The sequence below is a fragment of the Cyrtonyx montezumae genome, unplaced genomic scaffold (assembly GCF_038088225.1).
Source record: "Cyrtonyx montezumae isolate F1298 unplaced genomic scaffold, pur_monq_1.0 scaffold_10, whole genome shotgun sequence".
NCBI lineage: Eukaryota > Metazoa > Chordata > Aves > Galliformes > Odontophoridae > Cyrtonyx > Cyrtonyx montezumae.
In genome coordinates this window covers 44,742,965-44,770,563 of record NW_027071826.1, presented here as the reverse complement: position 1 = coordinate 44,770,563, position 27,599 = coordinate 44,742,965, and the positions used below count along the sequence as shown (strand labels likewise).

Sequence of the window (27,599 nt, the reverse complement as noted above, 5' to 3'; positions counted from 1 at the left end):
CATCCATTCTGTATGCTGACAATCCTGATGCACATATATGTAAACACACATGCTTGGCTGATGCATACATCTATAGCCACAGAGTAGATGACCTGAAGGAGCTATGCTGGCGAGCCTGGAAGGGATTACCTACTACAAACCCGAGCCTCGTTCTCCACGTGCGCAAAGCGGACATTCAGGGCAGTGTTGCTTTAAGGCTGTTTCTAAGGCTGAATCTTTTCTCCTCCAACCCCCTCAAACCAAAGATCTGTTGAAACACGTCCTCCTCTTACCTAGCGCAATTTTATATATTTTCTCCCTCTATATAATTCTTAAAGGCCCTATGTACTAAAAGGCGGGAGTGGGAAGGGGGTGAGTGGAAGGGGAGAAAAGCCTCTGCAGGGATCAGCTTGCCCCACTGCAGGAATTTCCTGTTCCATTTTGGCAAAGGCCACGGCACCCATGTCCCACAGACCAGGTGCTCATACTGACCACAGCTCTCTCTCCTCACCAGATTTGGAGCTCCTCCCAGCAAGGTGAAGGTAAGGGGAGAGTGAAATCCTCGAAGAAACAGAAACATTACTGAAGTGAGGAAGGTGACTGCAAGTTTTACATCTTCCCCTTCCCCGCTTTGATGTGGCAAAGAGCTGAGAGACGCTAAGATTTCCAGCTCAGGTGCCCATCAGGGCTAAGGAAAAGGCTTTGCTTAAAAATATATATCTATAGAACTATACACATAGATTATCTTTTTTTAGAGACACTCTGATTTTATTACATAGATCCTGGGTCACTCTTCCCCTCTATGTACACGGTAAGAGTGGCATACAACAGAAGCCACATATATCTAATTGGCAACCAATGCTTACCAGAGCATAGGGAAGTGTTTGACTGCAATCCTGAATTCCCTTGTTTTGGTAAGCTGATCTCTAGGTTACTGTAACTGGAAATGAAAGGTCTTAAGAGAGAAACTTTTTTTTTTTTTTTTTTTACTTTTTCTTTTTTTTTATATCTGGTTATGAAATATTCCTGGCAGTGCTACAGAGTGCAACAATATGCTATAAACAGGGTAAATTTTGCTGAGCAAAAGAGTGATGCAAAGATGAAATTATAAAGCATATATGCATACAACTGGGAACCCCTAAAAGTCACCCTGCAGTCTGTAAATCTAAGATTTTTAAGGTTAAGGACCTTTTTTTCCCTCCTCTTAAAAAAAAAAATCTTGCTTTTTTTGCCAATATCATTTGTACCTAAGCATCAGTTGGAAAGCTCTGTACAACACTAGATTCTCCCCAGAAATTTATGTCTATAAACATTCAACGTGGTTTAAAGAAAAATAAGAAAATGACTTAGTTTTCAGGTTGTGCTATTAGAAGAACTGGGTCTCAAATTCACCCCCAGCCACTGACCCTTTAACATGATGGATCATTGGAAGTGAGCCAATTTATCAAGTCAGAGCTCACAGGAAAAATAAAAAAAAAAGCTGAAAAAAAAGCCAAAAAGATCTTCCAATTTCAGAGTAAAAAAAAAAAAAGTCAGTGTGACTTGTGCTAAGAGTTTACCTAGCGATGCAAACAGGTCCAAAAGGTGCATTCACCTCCATCTCCCCGGGATACATTGCACCCAGCCAACTGGGGCTGCTCCCCTTCCTCTCTCCAGGGCTTCCCAGCTGACAGCATGGAAACACTGAGGTTTAGGATGATGGTAGGAAAAGAAAACAAATGACCACAAAAGCTAAATCCTGCTTCAGCATCAAACTATGCGTATATAAAAATAAAACAGTCTGTGTTGAAAGAATAAAAGGCAAGGCAAAGATTTCTGATAACAGGCTGTAGTCTTCTCCTACGTACATCCTCCACCACCATTATTTCTGAATTCTGGGGCTGGGGAAGGGGGAGGGAAGGAGCAGATCTGCTACAGCAGCTTTCCCTATCACACAAAACTGATGTGTAACTAACTGAGCCACAAGGATATGGGAAAGTTTTATTTATTAAAAAAAAAAAAGTACTTCAAAATAAAAATGATAAGTACTGTATGGTAATATCAGAAGTATTTATATACATTGTTTTCTTTGTCTTTTGTTGAAATGTCTCCTGGTCACTTGGTGGCACTTGGGGTCCCCTCCAGCGCCGTCCGCCCTGCTCCCCCCTTCCCCTCCCCGCTCTCACGCTTCAGTAGACGGAGCTGTTCCTTATGCCGCAGCACAGCACCATGCTCAGGATCATTTCAAAGATCTGTCAGGAGACACAAAGCCACCAGTGAGGTACTGATCCCCAAGATGTGGGAGCTTTCCTCTCTTGGAGTTAGGGATTAATACATTTTCACATCCCGCTCTCTCCAAATATCTCTATGCCAGAGATGAAGCTGAAAGGTCTCTGCTGCCATTTCTTCAGGGATCTGGCTGATTTGAGATAAGATTCCCAATACCACCTAGCACCAGGGAGCAGATTCCTTCCTGCTGCAGGACCCCAGAGGCCAGGCACCACCTCAGGAGGAAGGAGTGGGATTGGAGGCAGTGAGGATGGATGAGTTGTAGCACCCTACCATTCTGGAAGGGCCCACATGCAGTCCTGCTCCACCCCTCTGGCTGGGCACCCACCCCAACAAAGTACTGGGGGCACGAAGCCTGAAGTCCTGCCACGTTCCAGAGCAGCTGTGGCACAGAGGGTTTATACTGTATTGGGTCAGTAGGGTCAGGGTCCAGCTTCCCAATTCCCATCCCCACTGTGGCGATGCTTACCATGATCACGGCAACCACGATGGCAGCAATACCGATCAGGTACAGCTTCCCAGAGAAGAGCTCATCAATCTTTTTGTGGCAGCTTGCATCAGCCTGAAGCAAAGAAACACCATGGTCAGCACCTGCTGCCCTTCTGCCTTCCCCAGGCATCCAAAAAAGCACTCCGAGGTCCCTGCTTTCCCCCCTGGTCCCATTCATGTTTATGGGTATGAGTCCTGGCTCTAAGACTCCCCACTGGATGTCACCGCTCTGCAAGCTCCTGGAGCAGGAGCAGCACAGGGAGCATTGACAGGAACCTCCGATGTCCCTCTACTCAGTCCTCAAATAAACAACATCTCTACCCTGTATCCAAATCCCAAATATGCACCCAAATATTTCGGCGGCAGTGCCAAGGGCAGAGCAGCCAGGCCTACCTGCAGCAAGCCTTTCAGGAAGTCCTTCGAGCACAGGTCATCTCTCCACAAAGGAGTGAGTGTTCCCACCACAGCATCAGGACCACAGCAGTCCAACTGCAAATAGAAGAAAAAACAGCTTAGAAGACAGCAAACCCTCCCCTGCATGGCTCTCCTTACCACTAAACATCTCCAAAAGCCACCCAAGACTTTGGAGGTATCTTGGATGTGGAGGGGAAGAAGGGGAGGAAGACAAGAGGAAGAAACAACTCTCCAAATTCAACTTTTTTCTTCACATGCAGGGCAGCTGCTTCCTACAATGGCCCCAGACATGTCTGGCCTCATATCCTGGAGGAGAATGAACACAGCTCTCTCCAGAGGTTTGCTTCCTGCTGAGCAGAGGAAGTCTCGAATTTAGCCCCTCAGACCAATGTCTTCCACTGAGTTTTATTTGATTGTTTTGTTAAAAACTTGAAAAACTTGGCCAGACTTGCTCGCGCAGCTTGAATGACAGAATATGTAAGAAGGTGCAGCTCTGTTACTCTGCATCTCAGAAGAGCTAGCCTCACAGGCTAGGGCCTGAATGAAGCACCAGCTGCTTTGGACCTTGCTTTTCCTGACCAGTTTCTTCTCCTTTGTCCCACATTCTCATTTCCTCTGGCAGCAAAGAAATTCCTACACAGAGGACTTTTTTGTTTGTTTTTTACATAGAGCTTGTAAAGCAGGCAGCAAAAGCACAGCAAGAACAGACTTGCTTCACCTCATTCCTAAGCACTAATAATGCAATGTTGTCCTAACTCCTTGCACTGCAGGTGAAATTAATTTCTCTTAATATGTGGGGAGTAATTGAAATACAGTGAGGCGCAGTGGACCCCGTTCCCCATCGGTTGCCTTGGCCATCTGTGTGCAGCTGGAGCAGAGCTCGGGGCCTTACTGTTTCATGGAAAGTCCTCACGACAGCCTTCCCGTTGTTCGAGTCTGAATCCGCCATGAGCGCCTGTTGGAACGCTTGGTCGTAGAATTGCTTCACATCTTTGGCTATCTAGGAAAGACCAGAAATACTTCCTTTCAGCCTGAGAAGAACAAGGAAACCCATCCAGCAGGTCCCCCCCAGATGGCACTCACAGGAAGACGTGCTATTTTAATACATTTGGACCCTTTTTATTACGGAGAAAGCCTTGTCTCTTATGGGGCAGGATGTCCCCATCTTGTAATGGCTGCCTGAGAATTAATAGCCATGCCCCAGCTGTGCCAGCTGGCCTGGTAGACTGCACACACCCACCAGCATCTGCTTTGCAAAGGGAGAAAAAAAGAAAAAAGACCAAGAAAAAAGCCCCAGTCATTTTCAGGGAAGTTGACTTCACGGCTTCTCCTCTAACACATCCTAGTAATTTGGGAGGGCAATGATTGGAGGACAGGCAAAAGAAAAAAATATGGGCAAGTATGGAAGGGAAAGCGCTTTCCAGGTAACCTGTTTTTGCAGCACTTGCTGGATTATCACACAAATAAATGAGACTGCAGCAAAAAGGAGCACAATTTCAATCAATTATCCCAGCACTTCTCCAAAATTACTCAAAAAGTTGCCTTTGGAAGGCAGTACTCCCTGATTATGGTACAAGGATATAGAAAAAAAAACACAAATAATTGCTTCCTGATCCTGTAGCTAAAGCAGCACTGACATGGCAAGGCCAGGGCCAGACTGCCTGCGGTCCTGTGGAACAGCAGCTCGTGCCTGCACCACTCAGATGCCTGTCCCCAAGGGTGCTGGCCCAGGCAGACTTTCTTTCCTTTGGTGCACCCAGCTTTTCCCTCCCAGCCCATGAGATACACTCAGACAATACTGGGGAACAGCCAGCTGTTGGAGGCTTCCAAGCCACTTGCTTATCGCAGCTGAAAATGCCAACATGCTGCTGCCCCACCCATTTCAAACAGTGAAATTCATTGTGAGTGGCTGTGGTCATTGCTTTCACGTGGGCAAATCCTAAGTTTCTCCCATATCCTGGAACTTTCCACCTGTGTGCAGAGCAGCAGCCACAGCCCTCCTCACCCTGCCTCCATCTTGCTGTGCTGCTTCAGTCACACAACTTGGACTGCTCAAGATTCACAAACCAACTTCTGCAAAAGTGAATTTGCTTGGGAACAACACACTGTCTGCACAGCAGTACGTTTAGCCAGGGAGTTTATGCTGGTGAGGTCATGCTCTCAGTGCAAGGGTGTTTCCATTCACAGCTCTGAGCTATGTAAGAGCTGAGCAGGCCCCATCTTCTGCCACGGCATGCATTACTTTGCAGTCACACTCCTAGAGGACTAGCACACAAATTCGCTTCCCACTGCTGGCAGCCAGGAGCTGTTTCTAACCTGGCTGTTGTACCTGCACAGCCTCCCCATCTCACAGTCACAGGACGTGAATCTGCATTACCTGGTCTTTGTTGACAAATCCCCAGATTCCAGCTGCAACTTCACAGGCAAACAAGATCACCAGGCAGGTGAAAAACTGTGGAGACAAAGCGGGAGAGAGATGCTTTAAGCACAGCTATACAAGCAGAAGCAGCAGTACAGTGGAAAACAAAGCCTCCTCTCCAGCCAAGGGACTGCAGGCTCAAGGATGCTCCATGCACCAGAAAAATTGCTGCAGGAACACCCAGCCAGTCCTGCCCTGCTCCAGAGTGGGAGCTGCCAGCACAGGGTTAAAAGCACATTTTGGCTGCTGAGGAGCTGCAGAGTATCAGGGGATGATTAACGGCCAGCTCTCTCAGCATTCTCAGCCCTGCAAAGCTACTGCAGTTTTTTGAATAAATAGGAAAAGTGATGTCTTCCCACAGCCTCGCCCTGTTAGTGCAGCTCCCACGCTCCTCCCTGCCACCACCCCAAGCCTTCTTCCTTCTTCCTCTTTGTATCCCAGGAACACACTGTGGTGGTCAGTCCATCAGGTTGGAAGTGAGGTGCTGCAGAGCTCACTGTGAGGGCTCACTCTCGTGGTGGTACCCTCTAAGAAAGGGTAGCTTTTTCAGCCCAGGTCATGGGATGCAGCATTCTGCAGGTACTGTTCCAGCAGCTGCAAAGCGCTGTACGGCTCTACATCATGGCACATGGAGGTGCTCCCAACTAGGTGATGGAGGTCCCTGGGGTCATTCCTAAAGAGCACCCCAAGTATGCTGCCCTAAATGCCCTCAGAGCCCAGTGGGAGTCTTGGCCAGCAGGAAGGACCATCAGAAAGTACCTCCAGCCTTCTCCTGGCAAGCCATAGTGTGAGCACAGGTGAGCAGCACCCAGTGGCTCGAACTGCTAATTTCAGCCAAAGCAGATGGGTTCCCCATTGTGCTGCAGGTACGTTGTACCATCTGCCCTCCTAATCCTCTTTCCAACTTCAGGAGTGTGCGAGGGGTAATTCAGGTTCTGTAATTGCTCATGCTAACAACAACAAAAAAAACCAAAACCCAAAGCTGTCAGATCTTGCTGCAACCGTTGCTGTCAGATTTGTGCAGGGGCTCCTCCTAATCCTGGTAGCACCAATAAAGCCTGCAGCAAAACCCTGCTCTCATCCACCAGTGTACAAAAGTGCTTTATAAAAGCTGGTGGGAACACCCTTCTTAGTGCCAGTGTGGATACAGAAGCAACCCAGGGGAAGCAATCTGCGGAGCAAGGGGAAGAAAGCTCTCATTCCCTCTGTTCCATCGGGGTCTGCACCCGTGGGTCACAATCTTCTATACTGGTGGCATCTCTCAGCCAGTGCCTCGCTGAGGCTGGCAGTCCCTGCCTGGCAGTATTACAAAGCCTGGGAGCTGGTCTAATACTGAACTGGATGTGAGAACCCGCTGCAAGTACCTGCACATTCCTCTCCTGAGGCGCAAGTTTTTGGTGTGGCTGCACTTTCAGCAAATGAGCTCACCCCGTGCCAGGAATCCAAGTTGCTGCCTGACATCAAGGACACCTGTAGCTGTGCAGCACTGGGTTTCCCAGGATTTACCTTGACAATCTCACTACGATACTGTGGGAAACCTTTGCTGTTTCCTAGTCCTAACAGGCAAAAACATCACGACTTCATGCCAGATCTGGAATCTCCACAGCAGCCGCAAAACCAAGACTGAAATGGGAAATGGCAGGGGATGTAAGGTAGGGAAGAGATGGCACAGGGACGACTTGAGGTCACATCACCGGGCAGCAGCCCAAGTGCCGAGCCTTACCGTCCCCAGAAGGCACTGTGACTCCTGGATTGCACCGTAGCATCCCAGAAAGCCCACGAACATCATGACAGCACCAACTGCAATCAGGATGTAGATTCCTGCAAGGCACAGCGAGAGGCAAGGGTGTTAACACAGGATGATCTGTGAGAGCATCCCACTGTGGCCAGGCATGCTGGCTGCTAATTACAGGTGTACATAATAAATTCCTGGGAGACAGAGGAGAAGGGGTGGTGGTGGATATGGCAGCAGTAAAGCCACTGCATCTCACATTGCTTCCGGCTGTGTTGACACTGAGATCCTCAGGTACAAACCTCCACGGGCTGGATAAAGCGATCCACTGTTCAGACAGTTTGACACCACCCTAACATTCCTCCCATTAAAGTTATCGCTGTCAGCAAGCATCTTTGGGGTGACTTTGTCCACAGATGTTCCCTCAGCCTGAGCCAACCCCCACTCCTCAGTGGGATGCTCACACCCAGGAAATGCCCAGAGCTTGATCAATGGTGGGAAGAGGGCATAGCAGGGAAGACAAAGGCACCACAGCATCCTGAAAGCTGTGATATGGGAGTTCCCATGGCACCCTATTTTAAATACTTCAGCAGAGGAAATAAAAATGGTGAGTTAGCGTATCTTTTTAAACAAACAACAAGGCGTATGGTTTGTTTATATTATATATCAGACAAATATTTTTCCCACCACAAAACAAAGGGAAAAACACTGCTTAAGCATCTCATTTACTACCGTCTAGCTTTTGTTTGTTAGAGGCTCTTCCACAGTGAAGTTTTTTTTTTTTTTTTGTTCAGCTTACTAAACCCTCACAGCAAACTTGCTCCCTGACTACTGGGAGGAACACCAGGCACAAGGAGCTGGGAAACCAAAGCTGCTTCACTCAGGAGCCCAGAGACAGGCCACTCAACGGCCAAGTGCTGCCAGCTTGGTTATACCTCACCTTGCTCCCACTCCAGAAGCACTGCTTTTTCCTCATGCAGCCCACAGGTTTGGTGTATTTTAATTAATTAACATTCTCAAGTACTGTGGGTCTACCATTTTGTAATTGGGTTCTACTTCCCGTTCTAAAGCCATTTGTAACGAGCACGTGTGATGTGAGTGCTCCTACTGACCTCACTGTGAGTGAAGTTAAGCCAAAGCAAACCTTCTAAAAAGCAAATAGACAACAACCTTGATGTGTTCAAAACCTCAGTATGGATGTTTTAAACACAGGAAAGGGTCAATGTGAGCTCCCACTCCTTCCCTTTTAAAATAAAAGCCACTGCCATGCAAACACCACAGCCCACCTGGGCAGGGAAGTGTCCCCAGGACAGCCCCAATGCTGGGGCCCCGTATCTCTCCCTTGCTATATTTAGAGGCAGCAGGAGGGAGGAAGCCAGGCACAAGGGAAGAGCAGCACAATGGCAGGCTGACCCAGCAGGATGTCCCTGTCATGGTGACACAGACTTCCTCACCATGACCCACTGGCTGCTCTTTCCACTGTAGGCAAGGGGGCAGGTGATTGCCATGGCAGAAAAGCCACTGTTTCCTCTAACCCCTCCAATAGGCGGCAACAAAGAAGAGGCTGCACCTCTGGAGAACATGATGGTGCAGGGAATTGAGTCAGCTCCCCCACAGACAAGGTTCTTAAATCTCTCAAAATGAGCACCGAAGGCAACGTCCAGGCTGGAATCAGGCAGCCAGGACAGGGAGATGGGCCTGAGTACACAAAGATCAAAAACCACTCAAAGTTTAGGGGATAAAGGCCAGTTGCAGTGTGGGCCACAAACAAATGGCCCTTATTGTGTCTCCTTAGAGCACTACAGCCTGTGGGGAGCCACTGAAGCCTATTCAAGAACAAGCACAAAATATGTAACATGATGATATGGTCTTGTACAATAAGAATTTCCTTGGAAATGCCACACTGAAGGTTGCAAAAGGAAACAAAAGCCAACCAAGACACCCAGCTGTATGCTCTGGATCACGTTTTCCCACACCCACCCCTTCCCCCGAGGGAAAGGGGCCGGTGCCTGGTATCGGCCTGGGTGTCAGGCAGCGGGAGAACTGCTCATGGCAGGTCTGGAACAGCCCAGCCCATTTCTCAGAAAGCAGCCTGACACGTCTTAGCCCTCATTCTTGGCAGCCTGCAGTGATGACAGCCAGCGTGGGCTTGGTGTCAGTGAGCAAGGCACCTGTCATCCCACCCTGAATGACACACTGTTCCTCTGAGCACCTGGCCAGGCTTCCCTTGCCCAAGCTTCCTCCCAATTCCAGTTTCAGGGAAGGGATTAATGCCTGTGAGCCTGTCCTGGATGGGAAATACTTTTCACTGCAAGTAGGATTTGGGATGCTCAGTGCTGGAAGCAGAGGTAGGAGAGTAAAAGGCAGCACTAAATGTCACTGCTTGCTTCAGCATTGTGGTCACATCGCTGGCACCCGCAGTGTTGTAAAACCCATACCCTGTCTCTGCTGAGAGGGAAAAAGAAAAAAGAAAAACAATAGAAAAAGCGGAGAATAAATAATAATTAAAAAAGAAAAAACAAACAAAAAAAACACACACACAAAAAAAACCAAATAAATAGAAGGAGGAACAAGCCCAGCAGAGTCCTTGTGAAATGAGGAGGAGCGGGACAAGGCAGCCCTCCCCTTGTGCAAGGCTCCAGGCAGGGGCATTCCGGAGCAGTTCCCACCTAACCTCCCCCCCTTCTCTTTCTCTCTCAGCAGCTTTAACTCATTAAGCTAATGGAAGCCAGTCTCTCCCCCTCAGGTCACCATGGCAATGTTTCCAAAAGAAAAGAAAAGGGAAAAAAAGGCAAAAAGAAATCTCCCCATCATCACACCATTCTTCCCAGGAAAGCTGGGCGGCTCTCCAAGCCTTGCCCCCCTCACGATGCGCTCCTCCTGCCCGAGGCTGCCAGGCCAGGGCTCGCAGAGCCTTTGTGGGGAGGGAAAAAGAGATTTTTGTTCTCATGCTCCCGACAGAGTGGCTCCCAGGGAGGAGAATGCGAGGCTTGTGCAAGCCACCAGTGAGACTGGCAGGGCTGCGGCCGCTGAACAGGGAAGGCTGGCACCATTGCTTGGAGATGGGGAGGATGAGTCCTGGAGAACACCATCTCCATAGCCAACAGATCCTGACCCCAGTCCGCTTCCTTTCAGCTTGAGGGCGAGACAGAGGCAGGGCGTGGGAAGTCCCTTCAAGTTGGGCTGGATAAAGGGAGGCTGCGCTGGGATATTTTTATCCACTTACTCATGGAATCAGCCCAGAATGTCTCCCCAGCCCCAGGAGCCTGAATCCCGTCTCACAGTGCAAGGAAGACCAGCAGTGCTTTCCTGGAAATGGTGTGAGAGAGGTGAACAGCAGAGAGGGCGTGCTGGAAGATAACAACTGGGAAGCCCCTTCCTTCCCCTCCAGCTCTTTTCCTAAGAAAAATGCTGCTGCTCCATGGCTGCTAATGCCTTCCAGATGGAGCAACCCTGTCATATAACATGGAAAGCCTTCTGGGGCCGCATGGCATGCATGTGGAGGCACTGCCCTTGTATGAGAGAACACAAGGAAGAGGAAGAGGATTCACCTTCCTTTGCAAAAACAAAGGGAATGTGTGGAGAAACCCAACCAACGTCCACAAGTGTACATGCCCATACCCAAACTGACCCCACAGGAAGAGATGACACAACCAGATTTCTTCTGTTCTGTCTGGGAAATGTTGGGTCATAGAATCACATGACAGAGATCTTAGGTCTCAAAAGTCACCACACAGCCTGGAGGAGGCCTGCTGCACGTCTCCAGCATCCACAAAGCCCAGGGAGTTTTGGAGTTTCCCCTGCCTTCAGGGCACAAACATGGAGCACGAGCAGGCTGCGTGTCAGAGGCAGCGAGACTGCCTTCTGAGCCTATCTTGAATACACTATGACACAAGTTGTTTTGCAGTTGGGTAGATCTGAACCTAAAATAACTCACTGTTGCCGACTTTAAGTCAAGATTTACAAAGCCAACAGGCAAGCGGCCTTAAGTCAGAACCAATTTTAGACTGCAGAGTAAATGATCCTCAGGAGCTGGTCACTATGAACGTATGTTGGGTTACAATTAAGTGTAAGTTGCTTTTTAACAGAAACTGAATTCTGTGCTAAAAATACAGAAGGAAGATTGTTTTCATTGTTAGAGAAACGGTATAAGTCGAACACTTAGAGGGAACTATTGACAAACTGTTGTGCACTACATCTACTATTTTAAGAATACACCACTATCATTGTCCAGGACCAGCAAACCACAACCTTTTCTTCTTTCAAGGGGGTAGATAATTAAATTGTCCTTAACTACTAGTAGGCTTATTTCCAATAGAGAAAAATACATGTACTTTCAAATGAGGAAGAAAAAAAAAGAAAAAAAAAGAACCACGTACATGTTAGTTTAGCAATCACCCATTCTGCTCACTGTGCTTCAATGTCAAATGCAAACCCTGGTTTCCACTGCTGGGTGTGTGAGCTTAGCCACCACTCAACACCTCTGCCAGTCAGTCTCCAACACATCAGGCCCTGAAGAAGCAGAGCACAGGGACCCAGAAATTTGGATTCTGGGGCTCCATGGGTCTTTCCACAAGAGCTTTTACCCAAGACATGCTGCTGAGCCTAGCCCTGTGACAGAACAGGTTGGCCACGAACATCCCTGCACGCTGGAAAGCCAGCAGGTAAAGCCAGGAAAGCTCAGATGTCCTGGCCACTCCTGCATGGCTGCTAAATATGCTTTGACATGACCACCAGAGTTCCTGAGGCAGACAATGTCTCCTGAAGGTACCATACAAAGCCCAGACTGCAGCGAGAACACTGGTGATGGGTATCACATCATGATCACGTGCAGATGGTGGAGAGCCAGAGCCAGAACTGCTGCCTTTGTCAGTCTCGTTGCTAAGGGAAAAAGCCCAAACATAGAAAAGTGATGATATATTTGGGGGGGGAGGGTGGGCAGCAGTACAGTGCAGGACAGGAGAGAAGGGGAGAGAAAGGGAGTGGCAGCGACAGCCTCCAAGTCCAAATTTAAGTTGTTACAGCGTGCCTGCCCGAAACTCTACACCCTCCCCTCCCAAGGTGCTGCTGTTCTGGGAAGGAGACAGCAGAGGAACCACTGACAAAAAGCAAATAGTCAGGGGGAAAACTAAAAAGCAGCAAACAGCCCACTTCCTACACCCAATACCACATGGAAAACCACTCCCAGATCTGGACAGCTTCATGCTTGGCCCGAGGCCCAGGGGTAGGACAATGAAAGCAGTAGGTCGCGCTGCTCCTTCCCGGTTGGGAACAGCTGGGTGCACATTGCCCAGTTCAGAACACCAAGAGCAGCCCGTGGCGAGGCTCTCACAGCACTGCTCTTTTGAAAAAGATGTTTCTTTATGCATGGGGTCACTAGATATCTAGGAAATGGTTAACCAGTTGTTAGCATTCACAGTTTGTCAACGCTGCGAGCTATTGTGAAAGCTGGTTGCTGACCAGCTAACGGCGTATTTCAGGGTGGGTTTTTGATTGAAATCCACAACTAAAGGGGAGAAAGAGGAAGAGCAGGAATAAACCCAGCTGCTCTCTCAGAACAGCTGCCAGCAGGGATGGCTGTGAGGCACCCAGCTCCCACCTCTGGCTCATGCTGCCTCTCCATAGGGTGACTCACACTTGAGGGCTTCCAACCAGTACGCATGTAGAAGCACACCCAGGCTCCCTCTGCTAGGCAAAGTAACTCACCAGTGCCAGCAGAACCTCTAGTAAGTCAAATCACCTCAGAAACTGCACACTGTAAAAACATGAGCTTGGAACTCCCAAAAGCATAAAGCTGTGGCCCCTGTAAAGATCCCCATCCCCAGTCTTGCTGGCTCTTAGAAGCCCCAAAGCAGTTGCCATGCCCCTTTTTGCAGTGTGAGCTCTCCAGAATGAGACCTACAAAAGGAGCGGGCTGTGGTGGCAAGCAGCTTTGCTTCTGCCTTATTTCTGGGGAGACAAGAAGTCCTGCTGCAGGCTGAAGGCAGATAAGTATCACGCCTTGCTCCCCACATCCTCCTCCTCTCGCTTCTCCATTGCTGCCCAACCCTGCATGCGGCATTGTTTTTCCTCTCTCAACACACGTGACTATAACAACCTTTACAAAACAGCTTTTTCTTTCTTTTTCTTTTTTTTTTTTCAGAGCAGGAGGAAGGACACAGAGGAAAAACCAGGAGGCAGCAAAGTGCCACTCCCTCCCCCAGATACAAACCCCATTGTGCACATTTACCCCTACTGACTGTTCCATTGTGTTCCCCATCCCACAGCAAGGTCTACCCAGCATTATAGCCTCCCTATAGGTCCTGGAAGCCACCAAAAAGCAGCCTGAAGGGGGGAAAAAAAAACATCTCTAGAGACCAGTCCTGGGCTCCAGGGAGAGGTCTCCAAGACAGGAACACTGTGTGGTTGTTGGATGGCTGAGAAAAAGGAGAGGGTGTGCCAGTTGTTGGGGAAAAGAAGAGGAGTAAAAGGAGAAAAACAGAATCTCAGACTTCAGGCTGAAGAGGGCTGGCTAAGAGAGGCAGCAGCTGAAAGAAACGCTTTGCTATTATTACTGCATGGAAATTACAGTCACCAGAAGGAATCCAGGCAGAGTGTTGCTGACTATAACTTTAAACAGAGCAGGAGCCTTGTGGCTGGGCTGCTTGCAGCACTGGGAGCCAGTGAGGCTCAGGGGCTTGGCCTGCTGCTGCTGTGCACTCCCCACCCGTATCCAAACAGCAAAGGGCAAAGACAAAGTGAATGAAAACAAGCAGAAGAGCAAAGGACGCTCATAGGTTTTGGAGAAGTGTCTTTTGGGACACATCCATTTGGCCTCTGAAGGAAGGAGGTGTTTGGACCAGTTCCTGGAAAGTGTTTAACTTTTTTTTTTTTTTTAATGTAAAACATACAAAGAGGAAATGCTTTAAATACAGCTCTGGGTACGAAGCAGGAGGGGACAAAACCCACTGCTGCTGACAACGGGAGAATCTTTGGCAGCCATGCACAGCTGGGCAGAAGGGCTTGGGCATCGTTTTAAACTAAAAGAGGTGAGATTTTGGTGAGAAATTCCTTCTCAGAGGGTGGTGTGGTGCTGGCACAGGCTGCCCAGAGAGCTGTGGATGCCTCATCCCCAGAGGTGCTCACGGCCGGGCTGGGTGGGGGGCCCTGGGCAGCCTGAGCTGTTGGGAGCAGCCCTGCCCACAGTTCTTGATGGGCAAATGGAATGTAAACAATTTCAGCTACAGACAAGAAGAGGAACAGATTCAGACCTCTGCCTTCCCCTGGAATACGGTCAGGCACATACTTTCCATGCCACTGATCTGAACTCTAGAGGGACTGGTCCTCATCCCACCTGTGCAGCCCATGAATGATCACCACACAACAGAGCAATATGGAGAGTATCAGGTTGGCAGCAGGTATCTCAAGCCCTCCCTTCTGCCCCCATCCCAGCACTACTCACCGACATAGAAGGTGCTGGGAGCCTGCTTGTCACCCAGCTGCAGGTAGAGGATGTTGGTGGTCTGCGAGTCATGGCGAAGCCACAGGGCCACTCCCAGGATGATGCCTCCGGCCAGCTGCAGAGAGAGCAGAGCCACATGTTACCCATGGCCAGACCTCAACTCCCAGGCAGGAGCACAATGATGACCTGCAGATGGCTTCCAGCTCTGCATCTTTCTGAAAATTCTGATTGGACCCAAGGTCCTTCCAACCTGGGCTGAGATTTCCATGACAGCCCACAGAAACATGCCCCTCACCCTGTCTCTTCAGCATTTTGAGCCTCACAGCTTGTGACTGCAGTACTTTATGAGGAAACCTTTCTTTGTGAGAACATACAAAGGTCTCCCAGCTCCGGTAGCTGACTAGGCTCCTGAGGAGCACCATAAGATATCCCAAAATGGAAGGGACCCGTAAGGATCACAGAGTCTAACTCCATTTTTATGTTCTCCCTGGCAGGGTAGACTTCCAGCAGGAGTCAGCATGCTATCCATGGCAGTCCCCTTTCATTTAATAGCATCAGAGAGAGGAGAAATAATGAAAATGTGATTAAACAAACAAACAAAAAAAGGCTTAGGAATTCCAGATCAGTTGCTTGAAACATCTGCTTAAACGCCTACCTGAACGTCTGAAACCCCCGAAGCCACTCATCTTAAAAAAAAGATGGGAAGATAACTCCTGAAAACTACAGAAGCGGATGTACAGTTTTTATCAGAAGGGTCTGAGGTGGGTCAGATACAAGCATGAAGGTCACGTTTAAAAAAAAACCAACAGATTTTGTTTTCGAAAAGTGCAAAGTCTCCAGCTGTGCGAGTGCAGCGGCACTTAACTAAATGCACGTGGACTGAGATTTCCAAAAAAGGCTCCCTGCATTCACCCAGTCTTGTTCCTCCTTAGGACAGAGGGTGAGTTTCTTCCTTACTGACTCCCACAAATCCCAACATTTCATTGTTTCATTGGGGTGCTTCCACAGCTCGGGCGAGCATACAGCCCATGGAGAACCCCCTGGGTGAGCTGATCTTGTGGCTCCTGGCATAAAATCCACCCGCGCCTTCTGGGCGATTCAGGAGGGCAAGGAGGAAAGGCTTTGCGCCCCACAGTGACTATCTTTAGCGCCTGTACCCAGCAATTAACACCACCTCCCCGCTTGCAGGCTCCCTCTGTTGCGGCTCTCCCAGTCCTGGCGATGGATGTGCCAAGGAGGCAGCCAGCGCCCCAGCCCGGCTCCAAATAAGGCAGCTGGAGGCATCACAGAATGTCCCCAAATTGAGCCCGGCATCGCTTGCTCATTGTCTGAGAGCATAACAAAGCCTGCGTCCACTTATCCTCTGGGAAGGAGGGGGTGGTTTTCGGATACATGGATGCCCTCACTAACAGCCCATCTCCTGAATGTGGAGGAACTCGGCCACACTTGGGATTCAGTGGGGAGGGAGAGCAAGAGAGGGGAAACAAAGCACCAGTTCACCACAGAAACTCAGGTTCCAGCAGAATAACGTGTTTTTTTCCTCCAATTAGAGAACGACCCAGAAAGAAAAGCATTTTTTAAACAGAGCACCAAGAACCTTCAGCTAGAAGTTTCAATCCAACAGCAGCTGCATTTCTTAAGAGCAAACGACATTCACTCACTAATGAAAACAGGATTTAGGCTACGCTGAGTAACTTTTTCCATGAAAATCGTACATCCTTCCACTACCGAGCAGCACAGAATGCAACGACGGCATCTTTCCAGAGGAATGAAAACAAGAGGGAGAAAACCCTGTTGGTCTGTTGGGAGTAACCCTGCATCTGCTGGGGCGTGCAGCATTTACAATGCAGCAGCACACAGAGAGCCCCAGTTTCCTTTGACACCTCCCTGCTCTCCTAGTTGCATAACCTCATTGCCTATATTTCCCTTTTTTTCCTGTAGGTATCCATCACCTCATGCAGGCTATTGAATTCATCTTTCCTTGTCACACTGTTCAGGCCATATGGTCTCCGAGGCTCATTACAAACACAAACCCATTACAAACACAAGCCCCTGGTTTGCATTTCTGGGGACAGCTCTAATGAGAGCAATAGTAAAAGCTTCAATTTCAGCAAAGCCCACTCTACATTCCTCTTAGATGTGGTTTCCACAAAACGATCCTTCTAACCAACAGTTCCCCTAATGCCTCCCTGCACTTGCACTTTTGCCTGCTTTTATTTTACAAATAATAATATTTTAAAATTTAGAAAAACCTTGAAAGAAAACGCAAAGACAAGTAACACCCCTTCAACCCTCCTCCTGCTCCTTTGTAAAGATGCAAGGAGCTAATCCCAGGCTTTACACCCCAAAGGGTACAGAAAGGCCAACCACGGCAGCTCTGCTGTTTCCTCTTTGCTGCTCTTCTACAGTTTCCTGAGATTTACTGCTTCTGCCTCAGACAGCCAGGCTTTTCTAGCTGGATCTTGCCTGCCCAAGATGCGCCCAAAGCTGCTAGCTGGCACTGGGGGATGGCAGCCCCCTGAGCAGGAGATGGGGCATCACTTCATCATGATGAAGAAGCAAACTCCCATGCTTTAGGGAACTGTGAACATGGGGAATCCATACACAAGATGACGCTTGCGCACATCAGGATGTGTATGACTCTCAGGTTTTCTGCTGTTACCACCCTTCTTCCTGCTGCCTTTCTCCACCTCTTTCCTCAGCAGCTTTCCTGGCAGGGAAGAGGAGGAGAAAGAAGAAGCTGCTGCTGTGGGATGCCTTGACCAAGCAGAACAGACATCCTGCAGCCTGGCCCCAAGGAAAAGAAGGGTTATGTCGGTGCTGGTATTTCACAATGCTGTATTTTTAGCAGTGCAGCTTCCCACAGACATGGCTGGCCCTCCTGCTGGGATACCACCTTCCTCACTTAGTTTGGGACATGGGGAGCAAGAGTATGAAAGGATGAAGCAGCTCACCAAGGTTGAAGCGGCTTGCCAAACAAGCAGCCAGGAATTGATTGCTATGTCAGGGTTGAAAGTAAGCACAGGAAACAACTTAAATCAGGTAAGGGTAGATGCAATTCAACTGAAAGAGGGCACAGAACTTAAAAATCTTCTTTACTGAACTTGACATGGGCGCTCGATAGCCCCAACACTTTTTTTTTGTAGAGATGAGACCTCTCCATCATCTCCTGAGACCATGGTCTCTGATGGCTGTAGAAGGTCAGGCCACGTGACTAAAAATTTGTGGGCTAAGTCTGTTCAGAATCTGGAGCAAAAATGAGGCAGAAAGGCCCATTTTCTTCAGACGCAGGAGGAAGGCAGCATTTTGTCCATGCTCTGCCTGCAGGAGCTCAGCCATGGCCACTTTCCAGCAGTCGCTATTAATAGAGCGGCGGAGCAAGACCAAGTTGTCCACTGGTGCCTATAGTTACCAGCCCAACAACACTGTGAGGCCCTTCCAAACAGACCCAGAGGAACACTCCCGGAGTAGTGGTAGGCTGGGTGCCAAACACAGCCCAAGGAGGAGGAAGGGAAAAGGGGGAGACCTGTGTCCCCATGTACTGGTCAGGGACGCATCGTGGGATGCACGCTGCATGGGTACAGCATCAGGCACTGTCACCCAGCAGTAAGGGCTAGTAAGGGTTAATCACCCAGCAGTACAGGAAAACTATTTCAGATACATCTTTAGAATCAGTTTAGCCACACACATCAGTGTTTAGCTCCACAGGTAATACAGCTGCTTTCCCTTTTTAATAAAACACACCCACACAGTGCTTTCCATCACAGCATCAAAGTGATTCTCAAGGTGTGCACACGCTCTCACAGGAGGTGAGCATTAGGGTGTCTGACCCATGAGCCACAGGAGCACAGCAGCCCCTCGGCAGGCAGCAGTGCTCCCTCCTCAGGCAGTGAAGGCAGGCACTGTCACAGGATGGCACGCAGCTTAGATGAGCTCCTGCAGGCAGACACTGAAAGGCTCACAGGTAGGGTTGTGTTCGCATGATAGAGAGCCCAAAATCCTCCCAGTGAGATGCTGCCAAGGCACGTGGAAATCCACTGCACTGTGCGTTCCCAACTACACCAAGCCACAAGTCACTACAGCAAGATGCTGGCAAAGCGTTCTGCCCTCAGTGTTTGCAACACTGTGATTCCCAGGGAGACCAAGGATCAAAACATAAACCCACTGCGCTGGAAAAGCCTGTGACACACTATGACTAACACCATTTAAGCAGTTACCAGCCCAGGCATGTGTGTGGGGCTCAACCCAAACAAGACTCAAAACGTTTCTGCGAACCTGCTGGGCCGCTTCTGAGCACCACACCAACCTGCACCTCTCTCATTGGGTTTCCATCCCCTAGTTTAAACCTCATTTAAAGCCTCGCTGCTGTTGTGACAGGATGGACGATCCCCATGGGGCCACCACCGAGGGTTGAGGAAGTGCAGGCTTGCCACCCTCCTCAGCATCACCAAATGTCTTCATGTGTGCTTCACAGGCTGGCAGATGACCAGCAGAATTTCCCAGAATTGCTAAGCAAATACTCAGCAATTATACCTGTTTTTGTAATGTGTGGTCTTTCACTTTCATGTTCCCCCTGTGCTCCTCCTTCTTATCTCTACCCATGCCACAGACAACTCAGCATGCATAGGAGAAAATAGCTACGTGTTGCATGCAAAGGAGGACTGAATCATAGAATCATTAAGGTTGGAAAAGACCACTAAGATCATCTAGTCTGACCATCAGCTTGTCACTGTGCCAGAAGTGAACTAGGCCCCTCACTGGAGCAGGTGGCAGTGTGCTGGGCCCAGAGGGCCATGTTAGCCGAAGGGCTGAGTGAAAGCAGGACGATTCCTTTCTGGATATGTCTAATCACGTTTTAAAAGAGCTGTTGGGCCTTCTTTGGCCTCTCGGGGGTCTATAAAAGTAGATCCATCCCGATGTGCCAACCCCAGTCTGCTCTAAGCTGAGGCCCTTCCACCAGCATCGCCCCAGGGCCCAAGACTGGTAGCTCAGTCCACCACCACCCGAGAACCCAGCACTTTTCACTGACAGCTGGCCATCTCCCAAAAGTAGCTGCTCTACAAGGCTCTCAATTATCACAAGTATACTGCCTAATTCAGCCATGCAAGAAAAAACAGAGTTGGAGTACTTCTACGAAAGTTTCAGGCCAAGCTCGTGGCACACAGAAGTTTTTCCTTATTAGCCCTGTGTCAGTGGGCTGAGGCTCTCCTGGAGCTGCCCTTGTCCTCTTCCACCACCCTAGTGATGTCTGCGCTCTATCATCATACTACAGCCCAGCACAGCTCTGCTGGAGGTGCCACAGGACTTCTGGAACTTTAGTAAGCTCTGAGCAGCCTCAGGACTCTCCTTCCCAGTACCCTCCAGCACGCAACAGCGATGACGTGTGCTCCCTGACAGCTATCGCAGCCCAGCTGCTCAACCCAGCCAGCATAGCTACCTGGCTCTTCTGCACAAGCACAAGAGAAGGAAGGCTCCATAGAGAGAGAAATCTCAGGCAGACGGGGCTGCCAAGGCGCCAAGGGCGGCTGGCACTGAAGCAACATTTTACTTTTGCTTCCCAACACGGCGGCTTTGTTATGCCCCTGCATTGCTACGGGGGTGTCTGTTTATTTACACCCCAGCAGGACAACAGAGCCACTTCAAAAAGTTATCAGCTTCTTTTTTACTTGTTAACACAGCTAAGGCTTAGAATTACTTCCTTTTCTCCCCCGGAGCGAGCTGCCTTTCAGCATGCAGCCAAGCCCTGGTGCCTGCCAAGCTCCCAGTTCTGCCTCGCTCTTGTTTTCGACTCAGAGCCGAGCACACAACAAGCAACAGAGCAGTCCCACAGCCCTTGCATACCAAGCAGCTGGCACCAACGCTACCCCAAGCCCCGCATCTCCCAAGGGCTGGGACACCCACACAGCTGCCCTCCCAGCAGTCCGGGCACCCTGCAATGCGCGCTTCAGTGCTGCTTGCTCACACTAAATGTAAACTATTGCAGGTCTTCACTACAGGGTAGTGACCAAAGCATCCCTCACTCATAAATGGAGGCAGGAGGCTTGGTTGTTCACCGCACTAACAAGGCACTAAACCTTACAGTTCCCCTCGATTCCTGCTTGTGGAAAACTAGAAGGTCTGAAAGCCATCAGACCTGTTATTTGGCTGCCCTCAGAGCCTGCCAGCCTTGTGAAAAGGCAGCGGTGCAGGAGGCAGCCCCAGGAGCTGGCTGGCTTGCAAGCCTCGGGCAGCGCTTTGGGGAGCAGGCACCAGAAGCCGTAAAGGGAAAGAAAACGGGTCTGGCGTTCCCCTTGTAAGTAAAAGGATGGCTTATTAAGAGTTAGGGACATGGCACGAGTCAGGAAGCCTACCCAGGAGCAGCAACACAGGGCCCTGCTGTATCCTTCCTGTCCCCATGAGACCCTTCCTCTCTGCATCCACACTTCAGCAACAAGAATGGCAGGAAGCTAGGAGCAGGAGGGAAGCAAAGCCCCCGGATAGGCACTGAAGCTCATGGGGAACAGCCCAGGGAGGCACAGCCCTGTCCTATCGCCTAGAGAAGGAGGGGGAAGGTCCCAGCTCATCCTGCAGCTGGCACAGCATCGGATATCAATTAATGCTGCTGTCGTCACTGTTTGTCAGCCTTCCTCAGTCACTGCTATGTGAGAAGAAAGGCAAAGCATACTCTCAAACCAGGCTGGACTGGGGAGCGTCTCCACTGCTCCCCGACGCATCAGCAGAACTGCTGCTGACCCAGAACTGGGAAAAACAGGAACACTAACGGTGACCTCCCACCCCCGCAGGAGGACCCACCACCACCACCATGCCCAGGCAGACAAATTATCCCATGAGAAACTTTCTCAGGAAAGGAAATCTCAGCTACCTTGGGAATACCCTCCGGCCCCACTAAGTTCCCAGAAGCAGCGCCCAGCCCTACCCCAACCCGCTCCAAGCGATGCCAGAGCTGCGAGGGGCAGCATCAGCCCCAGCCTCCCCTGCTCTACGCATCCCTTCCGCACGGGGGGGCTCACCCCGCCCAGCCTTCAGCACCCGAAGAAACACAAGTCAACAGGGCGTGTGGGGAGAGGTCAGCGAGCCGAGCCCCCGCCCTTGTACCGAGGATTCATATACGTAAAAATACATCTACGCATGTGAATACATATAGATGTGCCATACGAATATATACGTAAAGAAATAAAGCTGCGTTTGCACGCATTAAAAATTAAAAAAGGAAACTAAAAGGCTCTCCCACCCCGCCGACCAAAACCCCAAAAGCAGGATGCAAAGCTCAACATGGGGGCCGGCTGGTGGGGCGGAAGGGGAGGATGGGGGGGTGAGGAACGGAAAAACCCCGGCTCCAGTAGGACGCGCAGCCCAGCCGCCCCCACCGCGCTGGGGCTCACCCAGAAGATGAAGTTGAAGACGAAGAGCAGGTATTTGATGCATTTGGTGCAGCCCTCTACACCCATGGTGGCTCCGGCGGCGGCAGCTCCCGGTCTGAGGCCAAGCTGGGCGGTGGCAGCGACGGAGGGGGGAGGAGAGCGCAGGGAAGCACCGCCCCTGCCCGCCCCCCCTTGAACGACGGGGTCTCTGTGGTCCCACCCTCTAACGCTTTTTTTTCTTTTTCCTTTTTCCTTTCGAGTGCTTTTTTCCTTTCCTCCCTCTTCCCCCGTTCTTCTTTTCCTCCCTTCCTCCTCACCCCCCCCACCATTTTTTCCCACTTGCTTTTACACAAAAATTCCCCCCCCATCTTCCCAATGCTTCCTTCCAGCCCACCCCCGAATTGTGCAGAAGCACTCACCGTGCTTGCTTTGCTCAGTTCCCCATCCATTTGGGTGATTTCAGGGCTCACCATCGAAGAGATCTGGGTCACTGGTGTTGACATTTTCCATATTCCTCACGTTGCAGCTTGGAAGTTTGATTTTAAAAAGCCAAAAAGCAGCACCACGGCAGCAGGAGGAAGTTTCCTCATCTCTAGGCTAACCCCACTTTGTCCCATCTGTGTATCCCCAGAAACACAGCCCTCTCTCACCCTGCTGTACTTCCAGCAGGCGCAGTTACTTCTTTTAGGGCTGGGATACCAAAAAGTCAGAACAGATCTTGGAACATAAGAGCCTCTGACGGAGGGCAAGACCTTAGTGTGCTAAATGCCTAAAAGAAAAAAAAAGTTAGAAATGAGTTAAGGTGCTCAGAGAGCACCCATGGTGCCTGTTGGACCCTTCTCTGCCCTCTGCACCTGCTGCACGCCCAGGGAGGACTGAGGCGGAACAGAAGCCAGCCCAGTTCCCCAATTACTAGTGCTGGGTGCGTCCCCAGTTGTAGGCTTGCCATGGATGTGTAAACCCTTTGTCTCTAAACCCCTTTCACTCATTCGGCCTTACCACTGAAGCTAGAGGCTCACAAGGCTATTCATGCACTAGCTGATAGCCCAAATCTTTGGCTATAGATGTAATCCTGAGTGGATCCTGCCTGTTGATCCAAAGGATAATGACAGGATTCCAAATTTGTTCTCCTGCTATGACAAAGGATACCACAACGCCTTGCTTTCTGCCCAAATCAAGCAGGGTTTGCTGTGGGGAAGGGAAGGAACTGCCTGTAAACTGACAAGCACTCAACAGCAGCACAGGCAAAGCTGGAGTTAGGAAGGAAAGATTCTCGAATCAGCATCTGCACGCTGGGAAGCTGGCAGCCCCACTGCAGTCACTACCATCCAACTGTAGTTGAGCCACACACTGCCCAGGGCTCCAGTTCAAATATCACAGCTCCCATCTCCTACAGCATCCAGCTCCAGGGTTTAAATGGGGTCCAACCCCCCTCCCCCCCTTGACCACCACAATAGAACTTCTCTTCATCCTGGCTGCAGTGGGGGAAGGATTTCAAACTTTGCCCAAATATCCTTCTCATGTATTTGTTTATTTACTTACTAGCAGCTCAGCTGAGCCCCTTTGAAAAATTTGACCTCCATACAGGAAAAAAACAAACAAACCAAGGAAACAAACACCACCACCTTGCAGTGTCAAGGTAACACAGACTGTTTCTCAAGCAGGTGCCTGCTATCAGATGTTGCCTTTTTCCCAACGCAGGCTACGAAGTATCAGGAGTGAGTTTCAAAGTTGCCCAGCAGCTTTAGCAGATCTTTCTAAGCCTGCTGCTCAGTAAATTGAACTGATTTGCACGAATTAGTGCTTGTCACATCCTGGGATGGAGCACAGGTGCTGTGCACAGGGCTGGGGAATTCCCTTGCTCAGAGGATGAGTTAAATTCAGGTGCTCTGTGGGACACTTTTATCATCTGTTTGTTTACCCAGAGGGCAAACTTGCGAAGAAAATATCTACTGGGGAAGTTAAAAAAGGAGAATAAAAAAAGAGTAAAAGAACAAGCAAACCCCAACATTTCCCCCAGGAGCAGCTCTGTAAGTGTGCTTTCACTGTTAACGTTTGTGAGCAGAGTAAAGTAGCAGAGAACAGAGGTGCTAGGTGTGTTTCTTCCATCTGCTGGTATATCTCCCTTGTCCTTCTCTTCATTCTCTGTTTTTGATGCTGTTATAAAGGTCAGTATCATGCTTGTGGTTTTGGCACAGCCCCCATCTATGGGTATGACTCATAGGGCCCCAGAACAGATGAATGGCTGAGCTGCATCCTGGCCCCATGCCTTCCTGATGCTTCTGCAGGGGTAACACCAGGAGCTCCACCCTACACAGACCCTAACTGGACTCTAGGAAAAGTCTTATCCACCACAGGGTCCCCATCAATGGTCTCTGTGGGATAGATGAGCTCTGGGATGTATAGAATCATAGAACATCCTGAGTTGTAAGAGACCCTTAAGGATCATTGAATCGACCTCCTGGCTCCACACAGTGCCACCCAAAAGTCAGACCACGGTGATGTTCCTTCTGCTCCCAAACAGTGGGACATGACTGGGGGGGCAGGGGTTGGAACAGTGGAGTTGGCAGAGAGCAGAGACCTGTAGCTTCACCTTGAGTTTCTGCTTCTGACAACTCCTCCTCAGTCAGCGGTTCCCTCCACACTGACTGACACTTTAAATATTTACAGCAGCGTATCTATGGTGACAGGCAGGTTATATAAAGAGAAGAATGAGGGCGGTGGTGGTGAAGGGCAGCAGCAGCTTCTGGAGCTGCCATTGTTTTAGTGCAGGTACTGCTTCCAGAGGCACTGCTTGTGAATAAAAAAGAAAGCAAACCCAAGCAGGTTCCTACTTTGGTGCAGATATTTCCTCTTCGTCCCCAGCTCAGCCAGGAGAGTGAGAACCCAGCTCAGCAGCAGGGGGAACTGCTGCTGCGCCAGCCATGTATAATTCATCAGCAGGTGAATAGAGGCTGCAACAGCTCAGTGCTGATGTAACACGGCTAAAAAGAAAACCAGAGTGTCTGCAAGAAAGCTGGTGTGCCTCGGGGTTAAATAGCAGTGGTACTTAGAAATGCTAAGGAGAGCAAGAGGGGGAGGTAGCCTTAGGAAGATGCAGGCAACCTAAGGGAAGGCAATAGTGAGAGTTAGCAGCGAGCCTCTCACCAAAGTTTGCCATGTTACAAAGCTTCAGACTCAGCAGCATGAGCTCAGGGTTTAAATGAAGGTTGCACAGCCAAGGGGAAGTTATAACTTGGTGGCAGCCAGTATTGTCTGTGGGGCAGGATATAGCAAAGCATTTTGAAGCCTGAAAGATTCCCACCGTCCCCACAACCGGTTTCCTCTTCAGGTTTGGCTTAATTGCTTAACCTAGGCTTGCGCAAGGGCCCCGAATCCTTGGTGTTTTGTTTCTGCTTTGCAGAAGCCCCATGCAATCTCAACTGCTGTGCAAGGCCTTTTCATGCTCACCTGTAGTGCTGCATGAGAAATACATGCAAAAAACCTGTACCTGCTCCTTGATATGAGCAAGATGTGGCCTTAGGAAGCATAGCCAGGCTCTCTATGGGCACATGGTGAGTCCTTTGGAAGGCTTTGACCCCATGGTCCCCATTTTTATCCCTCCCCTGTGGCTAGGTAAGAGGAGACAGATGAGGGCTGTGGCCTTCCCTGTGAAATGGGAATAAAGAGCATGGGATAAAGAATAAGTGTTTGCAGGGATATTTTATACAAAAAAAAAAAAAATTAAAAACATTCAACCCCCAGCTGTGGCTATAGAGCCGTGAAAGGAGAGGGACTTTCAGCCTACCTTGTGGGAAGAAGTGGCCTTGATAGATGTGCTGCTGCTGCATGGGGAACATCTCTTTCCATCAGCACAAGGCTCACCAAAGGCAGCCCAGCATTGCATATCGCAGAAGAGAAGGAATGACAGCCTTCAGCAAGAGACTGTTTTTTATTGAAGACACCAGGAGTCATGTGTGTTGAGAGCTGGCCTGAGGAATGACAACAGGAGTAGCCTTGACAATAGCAGCCAGAGCTCACAGTGGAGACTGTCCCTCCAGAAAGCAATGTACTTAAAAACTGCTATATGCATATAACTGAATCTCTTCCCACCTCCAGTAAGTGGGTAAGTTCACAGGAGCAGCTGCAGGGTAAGCATATTACCATTAAACTGCTTGAATGGGGCTGGTGACTGCCAGGAGGGAGATGGGTGATACTCCACATCACTTTGGACTGGTCCTGCCTTCAAAGCTCCCATTGAATCTCTTCCCCTACCAGGGACAGAGACGAGGTGCCCTGGCTCTTCCTCCTTCAATGCCATTCTTTCCAATGGAAAACATCTGCAACAATGTTCAGAAGCTAACCAGATCCTGGGAGATGCTGCAGGCTGTACTGCTGTTTTCACACATGCAGCAGTCCACATGGAGGGCCCAGAACTGTCCTGAACATCAGCATGGGGTTTTTCCCCTTTCATCTCAATGAGATAATCTCAGGAAGCTGAGACAATCTCAATTGCCGCTTACTGTTTTCACAGGTAAAAGCCACAGTGAAGGAGGGAAGTGAAATCTGGTTCAACAGCCATTTTCCATCGCTGTAGCTTGCAACAGATTTTCCAGCAGTAACTAAATCTATTGCTGTTATGGTTTTCAGCTCAAAAGTGGCTCTGCCTCCTTGCAATGAGGGCAAAGCACACCAGGAAGCCATTATTCCAGCTCGGCTAAGGTGTTCAGCTGTCTAAGGCTTTTCAAATTTCTGCTCATAGTTGATAAGGAGGAAAGAAGAGGAAGTGGACATTGTGTTTTATGTGGCTGGAGATCAGACCATTTCTCCTTCATTTAAACACAAGTCCTGGATATGTTCAGCATCAAAGTCCTTTTGTATTTCACAGCAGTGTGGTAGATTAGTGAAGCCAGAGAGACACAGAATTGAGGCATTACGTTGAAGGAGCCCATGTGAAATCAGTACAGCATCTAGGAGGCTGATCTAATCCTAAGAATTTCCAAAACTCGTAAAAGGGAGATACAGAGGGATGTGTCCTAATTCTGCTGGGTTGTTTCAAAACTCATACACTGCTTTCTGATTTTTTTTTTTTCTTAATTTATACCAAGACTTCCAGTAATGCTTTGAAAGAGGGAAAAAACAGTAGTGGTGGCTAGGTGCTGACATATTCCAAGGTGATCTGAAACCTGCCCAAAGACAGCGATGAGCACTGGCCCAGGTAGGAAAGCACAGCTCACTTTTTTCAGTACCACACTCAGCACGCACATACTTGCCCATGGCAGATCAGACTGATGCTGTGGGCCAAAGTTCTCACCCTAGAGAACTCGCATCTTTTGGGGTCACAGGAAACATCTTGTATGACAGCACAATAATTTGGTTTAATGCTATGATTTTGGATGGGCTTTCTTTAGGTTGTGTCCTAAGGGGCTGTGTATGTTCTCCTTGCGCTACACCCTGTCCTTCTCCATGAGAGGCAACCTGCACCTCCAAGCCCAGGCGCATCTCAGTCCTCATCCA

The 27,599-nt window shown here is 49.5% G+C and overlaps 1 protein-coding gene across 1 annotated transcript; it reads right to left on the bottom strand.

Moving 5' to 3' along the window:
* Positions 1–1,947: 1,947 nt before the first annotated feature.
* On the bottom strand, positions 1,948–22,244 carry CD81 (CD81 molecule). The gene is made up of 8 exons (XM_065755212.1): positions 22,125–22,244; positions 14,743–14,857; positions 7,293–7,390; positions 5,528–5,602; positions 4,043–4,150; positions 3,130–3,225; positions 2,717–2,809; positions 1,948–2,210 (listed from the first exon to the last, which is right to left on the bottom strand). The coding sequence occupies exons 1-8, from the start codon at positions 22,188–22,190 to the stop codon at positions 2,148–2,150; spliced, it is 714 nt and encodes a 237-aa protein (XP_065611284.1). The 5' UTR covers positions 22,191–22,244; the 3' UTR covers positions 1,948–2,147.
* Positions 22,245–27,599: the final 5,355 nt, after the last annotated feature.

What these genes read in the sequence shown, in the direction of transcription:
- CD81 (XM_065755212.1), bottom strand. Translation starts at nt 22,190, where the DNA reads ATGGGTGTAGAGGGCTGCACCAAATGCATCAAATACCTGCTCTTCGTC. An exon ending in TCTTCAACTTCATCTTCTGG is followed by an intron (nt 14,858 to 22,124) that starts GTGAGCCCCAGC and finishes CTCTCTCTGCAG; the next exon opens with CTGGCCGGAGGCATCATCCT. An exon ending in CACAGTGCCTTCTGGGGACG is followed by an intron (nt 5,603 to 7,292) that starts GTAAGGCTCGGC and finishes TTGTCTCCACAG; the next exon opens with TTTTTCACCTGCCTGGTGAT.